This window comes from Crocodylus porosus, unplaced genomic scaffold (assembly GCF_001723895.1).
Source record: "Crocodylus porosus isolate Cpor-Errol unplaced genomic scaffold, CroPor_comp1, whole genome shotgun sequence".
NCBI lineage: Eukaryota > Metazoa > Chordata > Crocodylia > Crocodylidae > Crocodylus > Crocodylus porosus.
In genome coordinates, this window is record NW_017728951.1 from 25,764,389 (window position 1) to 25,776,933 (window position 12,545).

Here is a 12,545-nt window from a genome sequence, read left to right on the forward strand (position 1 = left end):
CCCCAACACATGCAGCAGAAACTGGAGAAGGGGGCAACCGGCACAGGCCAGGGGCCTGGGACACTCCAGAGCAGAGCACGGGCAGCGCTGCGCCTGGAGCATCCCCCACCAGTGCCCGTCCACCCTCTGGACATGCCCAGGGAGGTCTCGGTGCCTGGGGGCAAGAGGCCAAGGCGCAAGGCCTGCACGCTTGCACACTCCCGCACACCCGTGCACACCGGCTGCCAGGGCCCGCTCGGCTCGCAGGGCCTTGCCTTGTCCTCCAGCTCCCTCTGCTGCCGCTTTCTGGGGGCGCCGGCGGCTGCCGGAGGCCAGGAGCCTCGGCCCGGCCCTGCCCGGGGGTCTCTGGGCTCCCCCCTGGAGCGTCCCAGGCTGGGCCTGCAGCCCCCTACCAGAGCACCTCCCCAGCCCCTTCCCCCCGAGCTGCCCGTGCCCCGCAGCCCCACATCGCACACCCGCAGGGGAAGTTTGCAGGGCCCTGCAGCTGGGACCCCAGGGGCACGAACCAGGCCCTGCAGGAGGGGGAGGCTGCAACGAACCCCCGGAGCTGCCCTGGTCCCCCCAAGCTGGGGGCCTGGGTGGAAACCCTCGAGCAGCGGAGAAAGGCTCTGGGGACGTCCCCACCAACCAGGGCCACGGCACCACAGCTCCTCTCCCTGCTCCTGGAAACCAAAGCCGGGAGCCCCAGGTCCGAGAAGGATCCCCCCGACTCTCGTGTGCCTGTCCCAGGCCTGACCCTATTCTGGCTAAAGACCCACTTGTAGCTCCCCCCAAGCAGGGGCTGAGGCCCGTAGCCCCAAGCCGGACTCATCACTCACGAGGGTCCCAGGATGCTGCCATCTCCTTAGACCAGCCAGGCCCTGGTGCTGGATGCAGGTCCAGGACATCCCACTGCCTCCCCCGTGCCCAGAGATGGCCACTATTAGCCCCATCAGGGGCTCTTTGGGACAGCCTCACTGCTGAGACCGGTGCCGGGACACGGCTGTGCAGCTCCGAGCACGGCAAGGGCTGGATGCCGGCGGCAGGGAGAGGGCAAGGGACAGCTTTCAAGTCCTGGATCTGTGCCCCGGCCCCTATGCCAGGCTCAGCCAGGACCCGCGCCCCTGGGCAGCGCCGGTAGGGCCACGACGGGGAAGCAGCAAGGTGCAATGGAGCCAGCGGGGTGGACCAGTGCCTCGACGGCACCCAGACGCCGCGGGTTCGGGCCCCAAGCTGCCTCTGGAGACACGGATGTTACTGTGGGCAACAGCTCCGTCAGTGCCTCTTCCTCAGTGGTGCGACAGGGGAAGTGGGTCCAGGATCTGGTTTGGGAGGGTTGGGGGTCATGAAGCCTTTCGGCGGCTGCCGGGCCGGACCCACCCAACAGCCTGGCATGGACAAGGGCAAAGAGACAGCACCGGCTGCCCTGACAGAGGGGGCAGGGGCAGGGGCGGGTAGTACCCACGTCCCCACAACACCCCCCTCTGCCAGGCCTTGGGGCTGGTGCCTGTGTCTGCACAGGTGCTGGAGCCAGCTCGTAGCACCAGGCCTAGGAGGGCGAGTGATCGCCCAGGCACTTGGAGAGGCACGGCAGGCCGGCACGGCCACGGGTTTCCCCACGGCGAAGGGGACAGGGCGACGGCCTCGCTGCAGACACAGCAGCGGGGTAAATGTGCCGCTCTGCTGCTTTCCAGACCAAGAGCATCGACTGCTGGGGAACGCGGCCAGAGACGGACGCCGCTGGGGTCGCCTCAGCTGCCCTGGGCAGTCCCACCCCAGCAAAACGCCGGCACGGAGCTGCAGAAGCTGCCAACCCCGGGCACGCGGGACCCAGGCGGGGCCGGCGCCGTGCAGGGGGCTCAACCGGGGTCCCGTGCAGGGGGCTCAGGGTGCCAGGAGCGCCAGCGGGGCAGGTCCCTGTCAGCCTGGCAGGGACCCCCAGGCATCACAGCCAGTCCAGCCCAGCTTGCGGCAGGGTCAGCCCCATCCAAACCAGCCCAGACAAACCGTGTGCGAACTCGGAGCCGCACGATACAGTCGTCCCTGACAGCCCCAGGCCATGCCCCCGCCACCAGGATACAGGGCAGCTGCGGCCACCAGCGTCCTGCTGCTGTCGGGGGGTCACGGGAGCTGCAGAGCCCAGGCCAGGCTGTGCCCCCGCTGCAGAGGAGGGGGAACCCCCCAGCACGACCGGTCTGAGCAGGGGGAAATCCCTTCCTGCCCCAGTGCAACACGGTGCTGAGCTGAGCACGGCGGCGAGGCCCTCCAGCCGGGACCCCGCGGGGTCGGTGCCAGCAGGAGCACTGGCACAGCCCAGCCCCAGCACTGCTGGGGGAGGCTTAAACCCCCTGACACATGGCGGAGAAGGGGGCAACCAGCACGGCCCAGGGTCCTGGGACACCCCATGGCACAGCACGGACACTGATGCGCCTGGAGCATCACCCACCAGTGCCCATCCACCGTCTCCTTGAACCCTCCGGAGCTGGGAGTCCCCCCACTCCCCTGATGTCTCTCCCTCTATTCCTGAGTCCCCTTTATGGCATTTCCTTGCAGCCCGTGGATTCAAACACCAAATCCACCCCGACTAAGAACGCATCTCTTCGGGACCACGCTAGAAGCACCCCAGTGCCCAGGAGCGCCCATACCCCGTGGCGCCGTGCAGGCCTCTCGCTGGACACACGGCCGCACCCGGCTGGGATCAGGCCAGGCTATCAGTGTCGCGTGGTGTGGACGCACCCGCCTCCCACCAGCCTGAGCTCCCAGCCACGGCCCTGTCGCCCGCACTGATCCCTCGGGGAAGCTCATCCCGAAAGAGGCACCGGGCACCGGGACACGACCTGCTCCCAGTACAGCCATGTGCTGACCCTCCTCCAAGGCTTTATTGATGGAGGCCTGACTCAGAAGCGATGTTGGGCTGACAGCTCTACAAGGCCCTGAGCCCGCCCTGGCGAGCCTTGGTGTGTCCTTTGCTGTCTTCCAGTGCTCGACTGCCTCGAAATCACTGCCCAGGGTGCAGGGAACAGCTCGCCCTGGGCTTTGGAAACCATGGGATGCACCGTGTCTAGACTCGCAGCTGTACAAACACTTGCCTACTGCAGCGGGATGGATGGAGTGGAAAGCACATCGTCTCACAACACGGAGCCACGACCTGGTCGTGCCCAAACACAGAACTTTCCTGGGGGGGAGGCCAAGTCATATCCGCTTTGCCTTGTCCACGTCGTTATGGACGTTTCCCACATCCACCCGGGTCCATTCCCATGTCATTGCTCAGCTTCCTTCTCTCTGATGCACTCGAGACAGCAATTCTCCAATGCAGGATCTTGTTTTGATATTAGATCCTATAGATGCCAAGGGATGACAAGATCAAACGGTCACAAACTCCACCACGACCGATTCAGGCTGGACATAAGGAAGAACTTCTCACTGTCTGAGCCCCCAGGGTTTGGAGTAGCCTGCCGCCGGAGGTGGTTCAAGCACCCACTTTGAATGCCTTCAAGACACATTTGGATGCTCATCTTGCTGGGATCCTATGATCCCAGCTGACTGCCTGCCCCTGGGGCAGGGGGTCTGGACTCGATGATCCTTCAGGGTCCCTTCCAGCCCTAACATCTATGAATCTATAAAATCTACGAATAGCTGATACACCTGATATAGCAGCTCTCCAATATGGCCTTCACATATTTCTCCTGGCAGCCTTTTGCTTCCTTTATCCATTCTCTAGAATTACAATCATAGAAAATGTGGGGTGGAGAGGACCCCAGAGGAGTTCACATCTAGCTCCAAGCAGGACCAGCCCCAACCACATCATCCCAGCCAGGGCCTTGTCTACCTGGGTCTACTAAACCTCCAAGGATGGAGACTCCTCCACCTCTCAGGGTAACCCGTTCCCGCGCTTCACTACCCTCCTCTTCAGAAAGATTTTCCTAATATCCAACCTCAACTTCCCTTGCTGCAGCCTGAGCCCATTGCTCCTTGCCCTATATCTGCCCCCACTGAGACCAGCCCAGCTCTGTCCTCTTTGCAGCCACACATCCCTAGCATTCACATTCTGCTCCGTACCATCAACCTCCCTTTGCTTCCCTCCATGCATCTAGGACTTTTATAGCTGCTTTTATTCCCTCGAGGAAGGGCGCCAGATACCAGCAGCGCTCCCAACCATGCAGCCAGGCCAGTAAAAGATATCTCCAAAACCTCACCTCTCTCTACTTCCCCTCAACCAGGCTGGGTTTTGGACCAGTGCAAACTTTTGTCTCAGTTAGGAAGGGTTAAGGGAACTGTAAACCCAATGGGACGTATCACGATGCCCCTTCATACAGTGGCGGGGGGGTTCACACCTTGAACCCGGTGCCCCGTTCTGGCCCCTGCTTCTCCAAGAGGATCTAGAAGAGCTGGAGAAGGTGCAGAGAAGGGCGGTGGGTGCTATGGAGGGGTGAGGAGAGACTCACGGGGCCTGGCCTGGTCCGCTTAAATGAGATGCTGGAGGGGAGAAGAGTAGGGTTTACAAAATGCCCCACAGAGAAGAGAAAGTCCCTCAGGATTACTGTCTCTCACCAGACCAGAACTGGGGTCACCGCAGACACGAGCGGGCCGGCAGCTCAAAACGAACACCAGGACGTTGTTTCCCCCGGTTTGGGATCAGAGGGGGAGCTCGTGGCCCCAGGTGCGATAGGAGCCAAGAGCTCAGCCAGATTCACACGGGGTCGGACATGTGCTTCAAGGAAAGGGGCATCGGTTGCTAGTGAGCCCCCGTGGGAGTGCGGGACACGGCCTCTGCATCAGACCTGTTTGGACCTTAAAGTCTGCAAGGGAGAGAGGAGCAGGGGGAAAACCCAGCTCGGACCCAGGTCACTCCCTTCAGCCTCCGCTCTGCCCCATGCACCACTGGAGCCCGGGCAGGCAGAGCTGGGTCTGACCCTGCGCAGGGCAGCTCTGAGGTTCTTACACCAAGTCTCTAAAGCAGCTGCAAACACTCACATGCATGGTGGTGTTCAAACTGCTTTGCTTCCCCATCGTTTCAGAGGCTCTGCTCCTCATCCAACCCGTGGCACAGATACTCACGGCCAGCAGCTCTTAGCGCAACCTGTCGAACCCGGGTTGCATTCAGTGGCCCCAGAGGCTGGACATACACCAAGCGAGACAGCCCTGCCCCCAGGAGCTCAGTCCCCCTAATGCCTGGGGGAGGCAGTGACCCAGGGGAGACAGTCCCCCAGGACCTGCCCAGCTTGAGATCCCCATGCTGGGCCCTGCCGTGGGCTGGGAGGGGGGGGTTGGCCCTTGTGGGTGCCCCAAGCTCATCTGCAGGCTCCGTGGGGCCGAGCCCCATCCCCTAGATGCAGGCCTGGGGATGCCACAGTGACCGCCCTGCTCTCTCCCACATCCCCACGGCTGCCCCGGCTCACGTGGGGCTGGCGGCAAGAGGGAAGGGGCTGTTGCCCACCCCGGGGCCCTGGACAGGGGCAGCTGGAGAGCGACCGGCGCAGGCACCATCAATAGTGAGAAGCTAATGAATTGGACGGGAGCCACGGGGCCGTGTTTTGCACCCGGCGAAGTTCCAAGAACTTCCACCCTCGTCGCCCTAATTGGCCTCATAAATTCGAGGAAAGAGAGAAATCAGCAAAGCCGCGGGGGGTAGGGGGGTGGCCTTATTTAATGTTATTGCACAGATCCATCTTCCCCCCCAAGCTTCTCCTAATCATGATAAATTCATACTCATTTCCCTGCCTGCTCAGTGGGGGGAGAGTTTGGGGGGGGCAGAGCCACTCTCACAGACCCCAGCCCTGCCAGCAAATACTTCTCCTGATGAGGGAGGCCAAAACTGGGGCTCAGCTGGGGGCACCCCCTCCCCTGGGGCAGCCCAGGTAGGGCTGTGGGTCAGGAGTGAGGGCTGCCCTAGCAGAGCCCCCTTGCACCCCCCTCAGATCCATCCTGGGCTGCGCTGACATTTGCTTTGCTTTTAATTTTCAGGCCCATCAGGCTCCCAGCCGGGGGCGCTTCCGCCCCGCCCAGCCCTCCCCAGGAGCCCAGAGCTGCCGCATTAGCCGTGTGACCCCCCCATTGCTCACCCGGCGCCACGCGCCGCCCCCAGCACAGCTCATGGGCTCCCTGGTGCCCCTCGCTCCCAGGCCCGCAGCCCCATTCCACTGAGGACTGAGCACCAGCCCAGCCTGGACAGTGCCTGGCCCCCACCCCTTGCCTGGGGCTGCTGGATTGGCAATGGGCAACCCCCGCCCCCCCCAGCCAGGTACAGGATAACTCCAAGCCAGGGGCCTGGCAGGGCAGGCCTGTGGTCAAACATCAGCTACAGACACCCCTGCCCTGCTCCACCCACAGCCCCAAGCTCTCACCACGGGGCCAGTGGGCTGAGGATCTCCCAGGGGACGGGAACGGCCACAAGTCACTGGTGGCTGCGGGCGGAGGAAAGGGCCGGGTCTCCAGTCACCACCATCTCCAGCACTGCTGGGAGGAGGCGATGGGAGAGAAAAGAGTTGATGAACAAGATGACCGGGTAGAGGAGGAAGGGACCAAGGTGCTGGATGGCTGTGGCCCACAGGACCCACGCAAGGGCAGGCCAAGCCCGCGGGGGTGTCACCAGGCAGGATTCATGGATGCTGGGGAGGGTCCAACGGGGGTGGGTTTATTGCGCTCCCGGGGCACTGGGCAGAGGGCCCATTGGGGACCATCCAGGAGCAGCAGGTGCCGGGCCCCAGCTCGGAGACAGCAGCAGTGCCGGGGGCATGAGGCAGCACAGCAGGGTGAGGGCTCCAGCTTGAAAGTCCCCAGGCATATCTGATCCCCTCCTGAGAGGAGACAGGGAGTCCCCAGGGCCTGGGGGAGGAAGGGGATATAACCCTCACCCAGGTGGCTGGGCTATTCAGCTACAAGCAGCACATGCCCCCTCCCCAGCTGGCATGGGATTGGGCTTACAGGCCAGTGCTGCCCTGGCAGAGGTACCAGAGGTACTCTCTGGCCACGGCAAGCGACAATGGGCACAGCCACCAGCGGAGCCCACAGACACATGTCCCCAGTGCACCAAGCTACATTCAAACCCCATGGGGAGAGACATTCCTCTCTCAGCATCGGTGCCAGCAAGGACTCCCCAGCAGGCCTGGCCCAAGCCCTGAAGAGAGGCCGGACACTCTTTCCACCAGCCCAAGGTGGATGCAGCCTCCTGAAAAGCCTCTCTCAGCACTAAGGCAGTCCCATCCCTGCCTCGCTCATGGCTCCAGCAGCCAGGAGGATTCCCCGAGCCATGAGCCTGCCCTGTTCCACTGCCAGGTGTTGGCAGGGCTCCACCCCCAACACCGCTGGGGGCGAGGCCAGGATGGGGACCCTACTCCCTGCCCCGTGCACATGGGAGATGGACCCTGCACCCCACAGAGCAGCAATGGGGGACACCGAATTCACAGCTGTCACCAGTCTCGCTCGGGCGGCTCACGGTAGGGCAGCCCCAGCACAGCAAAGACATCCCTCTCAGTGGGGGTAGGCAGGGCGAAGCCGGGTGTCAGCTTGGTGCCCCTGGGGCCGCGGACCACAGCCGTGCTGAGCGTGTGCTCTGACAGGCTCATGCCCTTGGTCTTGGCTAGTGCACGCATGGAGCGGTTAAAGTAGGCCGAGCCTGTGAAGTAGAGGAGGGCACAGCCAAACTCAGCGTAGGGCACCACGATGATGTCCAGGCGCCGGTGGTGCCGACCTGGCCCAGGCAGCCGACACACGCCCAGGTATTTCTTCTGGCCACCATTGTCCTCCTGGCTCACCAGGTCATCAGTGAGGAAGCCTGTGGGAGGAGCGGGTTAGCAAAGGGCCGCAGCAGCCTCCACAGAGCTGCCAGCTGCCCTGGCACCATGAGCTGCTGGGTCACATCCACCAGAGGCAGAATCTGCCCTGTCCAAACCAGCCCAGACAAACACTGTGTGCAACCTTGGAGCCACACAACAGCCCCAGGCATCACCCCCATGAAATCAGGGGGGAAATCCCTTCCCGCCCCAGGGCAGCGTGAGGGCAAGACTCTCCAGCCAGGAGAGCACAGCCCAACCCCACCCCCAGCACCCATTGCCTCTGGGGGAGGCTTAAAAGCCCCTGACAGGTGCCCAGAGCATCCCAATGCACCAGGCCATGACCAGAGGCACCAACAGTCACATGCATGTCACAGACATGGCAGCAGCAACCACAGGGTCCGACACTGCCACCCCCAGAATCCCCTGCCAACAGGGAAGGGCTCCCAGCTGTATCCTTAACCCAAACCATGGGACACATGGCACCCACCAACCCTAGAGGGGTGGCTCCTGCTCTCTTTCCCCGGGGGGGGGGGGCAGATTTATCTCTGGCCACAGCCAGGAGCCAAGTGCCCTCCCAGTGTGGGTGCTCATGTACCACTGCGCCGGAGGCTGTTGAGCAGCTTGGCGAAGATGCCACGATGAGAGTGCCCATCGGGGTGGGTCACCAGAACATCCACGTCCCCACAGCTGGGCTTGCCGCGGCGATAGGAGCCACAGGCCACGCACATCAGTCCAGGATCCAGGGCCTGGGCCGCCTCCCGCACCTGCAGTGAGAGACACACACACACACAAAGAATGAGAAGCTGGGTTCTGTGGTGGGGCACCGGAGCCCAGGCTGCAAGCATGTGGTCAGCACCTTGAGCGGGCACTGGGCCGGAGCAGCACCCAGCAGAACAGCTCTCCCTGGGCTGGCAGGACCAGGCACCGGGGGCATCACCGAGCACACAGGCAGGGAAGGTGAACCATGTCCTGCAACCCGGCTGCCTCTGAGGTGAAGCCCACACTGCCTGACGACTCAAACACCCAGCTGAGGGAGGCCAGTACAGAGGAAGGCGTGGGTGCCTGGCGGTACCATGTCAGCCATGCCAAAGTCACATGCCAGCTCTTCTGATCAAGGCAAGCCCAGGCTCAGGGGTTGGGGGCACCCATTCAGAGCCCACAGCTCAGGGGCATGTGTGCATCAATCTCCGCAGTTTCCTGTCTGTCTTCGGGACCATCCTTCATGAGACAGTGATAAACTGTCCCTGTAACTGTGACTGCGTAATGCTGCCCACTGCATCCACAGTCACAGGAGAGTGGGGGGACAGCAATGAGACCCTTCAGGGGGCCTTCTGGGGACTTACCGTCTGCTCTATCTCAGCCGCCTCTGCACGGGGCATGCGCTCCAGGAAGTCCTCGTAGTGCTTCAAGCCAACGGCCTGCTGGCTGGTGAGGGAGGCCTTGGTGCGGATCTCATCCAGAGTGCGGAAGCCCTGGCGGAGAGCATGGGGCGGCACTGAGAGCCCTCACTCCTGGACACCCCAAGATGGGGATGGTAATGGACCCAATGGGCCATGTCCCCATCCAGACAGGGGCTAGGTAACTCACAGGGGGAAGCCCCATCCCCACACAGCCCGCAGACCAGCTCAGCTCAGCTCACAGCACATCGATGCCTAAGCAGATGGACCCCTCTGACTCCAGGGTCTCCTGGGCAGCCGAGAGGGTCCCCAGGCCGCAGCTTGGCTCCGGGCATTACTGACTGGGACTCTGAAGGCAGCACATGAGATCCCAGCAGCCCTGTCCTGCACACACAGATGATACCCAGGGCAGGGGTTTCCCATGGCTGCCCCAGGGAACCTGCAATCCCCAGTCTCTCCAATACAACCCCCACCCAGGGGCTGCTCCACACCACAGACAGCAGAGACATATTCCTCGCTGGGCACTGGAGGATCTGGGTCACGCCAGACACAGCCTGTTTTGTACGCTCACCCCACAAGCTCCCCTGCTGAAGTCAGGCCCCAGGGCTGGTCTGACCCAGCGCAGCAGCTCTTATGGTCTCCTAGCTTGCAGCATGCCCCAAAAGGGCAACCGCTGTGGTCTCCGGCAGGGCAGGAGGGGACTTCCCATATCCCAGGCCCCTTCCTGAGCCCTGGTACCTGCTTACACAACTGCAGGGAACCTGCTTGGGGACTGGCTCATCTCTGCCAGAGCAGGGCAGCCCAGGGAACAGAGGCAACTCACATCCAGGCTTCAAGCCATGCAGGCTTCAAAGGTCAGAGCCAAACCTTCCCTACTGCCCCCCTGGGATCTGGCTGCACTCTGACCCTCTGCCACTGCAAAGCTGCCCAGGGACACAGCCATGCAGGAGAGGTGACTGGCAGCAGCGGAGGAACACAGGCCGGTAAGATGCTTCCAAGAGAAAGCCAGGACTCAATAGCCCGGACAGAGCTGAGAGATCCTCAGCAGGGAGGGGTTGATTACCTGCTGGTACCACATCTGGGCAGTCTTGACACCTGCACCCCAGATGTTGGAGAAGACCTCCAGCACAGGCACGCTCTCGCTGATGTGGTCCAGCTTCCGCAGGTGCCCGCTGGCTAGGATCTCCTGGATCTTCTCTGCCATCCGCTTCCCAATGCCAGGGATCTTGCAGGCTTCCTGGGCCAGAGTACAGAGGGATCAGCTGGCTGTGGGGGCTCCAGGACAGGAAAGCCCAGAGGACTGGTCACAGTGGGCCGGGTGAACGAGGAGCGACAAACAGCACAACCCTATGACACCAGTCTGAAACCACCGACAGCTGGGAACATAGCAGTTGCCCCAGCAAACTGAGCTGTTGCTCTGTCTTGGAGGATGGCCAAGGGTCCAAGCCTGTAACCCACTCCCACAGCAGGAGCTGCTGCCTGCGGGGGCCTGATCCCAGCTCTCCCAGCAGGGCCCTGTCCTAGCCCAGCCTGCTCAGAGAGACTGGGACTGCGGGTTACCTCGTAGGACGTGATCAGCTTGTGGTAGCTCTTGAGGGCATTGATGGCTTTGGCATAGCCCAGCGCCCTCCACTTGTCTCCCTGGACGCTGTAGGCTTTCGCCAGCACCTCCAGCTTCTCTGTGATGCACTGGTTGTGATTCTCCTCCTTGGTGTGGGAGGACTGAGCACAGACCCACTTGCCAACGGGTGAGGGGGCTGCTGCGGAGCCCTCAGATGGAGTTGGGGGGTAATGCCCCAAAATCAGCGCCTCCAAGTCAGCTGGGGTGACACTGGGCTCCTCCCCGTCACTTCCCTCATCCTCAGAGACTCTCTGGGGGGCACGGACAGAAAAAGCAGCAGTGAAACAGCAACGCCCTCCCTCATGGCATCTCCTTGGAGCATGAGGGCATTGCTGGACTCCACTGTGTGCAACAAAGCTCTAACTGATGGGCTACAGAGAGATGTCACAGTTATTCTGAGATAAACCATTTTATCCCAGGGCAAAGTGCAAAGATTCAGATGTCCACATCTATTGCCCTGGAATATAGCCTAAAAAAGGTTCATGGGGTCAGAAGTGCTAAAACTTTATCCTGGGATATTGTAAAGTGCGTCTGTACAGTTATCCCAGGATTGTATCATTGCTGCTTTTCTGCTATTGAGTCAATGTATTAAGCTGCTCGCTGAACACTGATTGTGCACACACCAATCCCAAGATATCTTTCTTCCAGGACAAACACAAACACACCTTACCCAGGGATAAAGGTGTGTTTGTCATCAGAGGCCTGCAGCTTTCTGAACAGTTCACCTGTCACTGGGAAACTTATCTCTTACCCAGGAAACTATTTTAGGATTTATCCTGAAACAATGGACATAGCCAGTTGCATGACTGGACTTTGTCCTGGGATATAACAGTTTATCCTGGGATAAATGTGGTGTCTGTTTGCAACCTAAGAGGGGCAAAATAACAGCAGGTTCTGCCTGTAATGAAGCAAGATAACACAGCTGGAGGGGGGTATCCAACACACGGGCATACTCAGAGATGTTCAATGACAGGGAAAACCCTGGGAAGAAAAGCAGGAACTAGCGAGCAACACCTAGGGTCAGGCTGAGGTTTTTTGTGGCAGCAAAAATGGCCCCTGCGATGGGGCCCAATGAGGGCAGACAACGCTGAGAAGCAGCTCTTGCTCCTTCTGAGGGTCTAGGGTGATGCCTCAAGCCCAAGCCGCCAACCCCCAGAGCAGATTCAGAGAAGGGAATGGCCAGTAAATATCACCCTGCCACAAAGCTACTCTAAGCAGGTGCCCTGGAGCTGCACAAGCACGGAGCTCATCTCAGGGAGGGGCCTGGGATAAGGAAAGGAGCCTCCTCTGGCATGCAGGGAAACCCTAGCACTGAAGGAGATTAGTCTTGGCCGGGCCAAAGGGTAGGACTTCTCCGCACGTAAGTGGGGATGTCAGGGGGTTTCTCCGCTGGGTGGACAGGTAGGACATCCGTGGGCTGGACCTGCTGACATCAGGGAAACCCTAGTCTCCCCCCGGCCCAGGGCTGCACTGGAAGCTGTGCCCTCAGGCCCATGGTACATTGCTGGCTGCACAGCCCACCCCACAGGTCCCGTGGGTGGACACTGACCTGTGCTAGAGGTCCTGTCTCCTCTGCTAGCAGCTGCCCCGAGGCGTCCACCTGTGCTTCAGCCTCTGGTCCCAGGGCCTCACTCCGTGCCTGGGGCTGGGCATCCCCATTGCCTAGGGGAGACTTCTGGCATATCTGCCTCTCTGGTGCATCCAGGGACCTGCCACCAACCGCATGGAGCTGAGCAGAGCTGGGCATGTGAGGACTGGGCAAGAGGAGACCCA

At 61.5% G+C, this 12,545-nt stretch overlaps 1 protein-coding gene across 2 annotated transcripts in view; it reads right to left on the reverse strand.

Moving 5' to 3' along the window:
• Positions 1-6,593: 6,593 nt before the first annotated feature.
• The window catches only part of POLL (DNA polymerase lambda), a 7,918-nt gene continuing 1,966 nt past the window's right edge, over positions 6,594-12,545 (reverse strand). The window contains exons 3-8 of one of the 2 annotated variants that reach the window (XM_019556228.1): positions 12,322-12,481; positions 10,712-11,023; positions 10,215-10,388; positions 9,098-9,226; positions 8,350-8,518; positions 6,594-7,753 (exon numbers count right to left, since the gene is read on the reverse strand). In XM_019556228.1, coding sequence (XP_019411773.1) covers positions 7,389-7,753; positions 8,350-8,518; positions 9,098-9,226; positions 10,215-10,388; positions 10,712-11,023; positions 12,322-12,481 — 1,309 coding nt within the window. In that variant the 3' untranslated portion in view covers positions 6,594-7,388. Of the gene's footprint in view, positions 7,754-8,349; positions 8,519-9,097; positions 9,227-10,214; positions 10,389-10,711; positions 11,024-12,321; positions 12,527-12,545 lie in introns of both variants that reach the window. The other variant, XM_019556227.1, reaches the window with a different exon arrangement.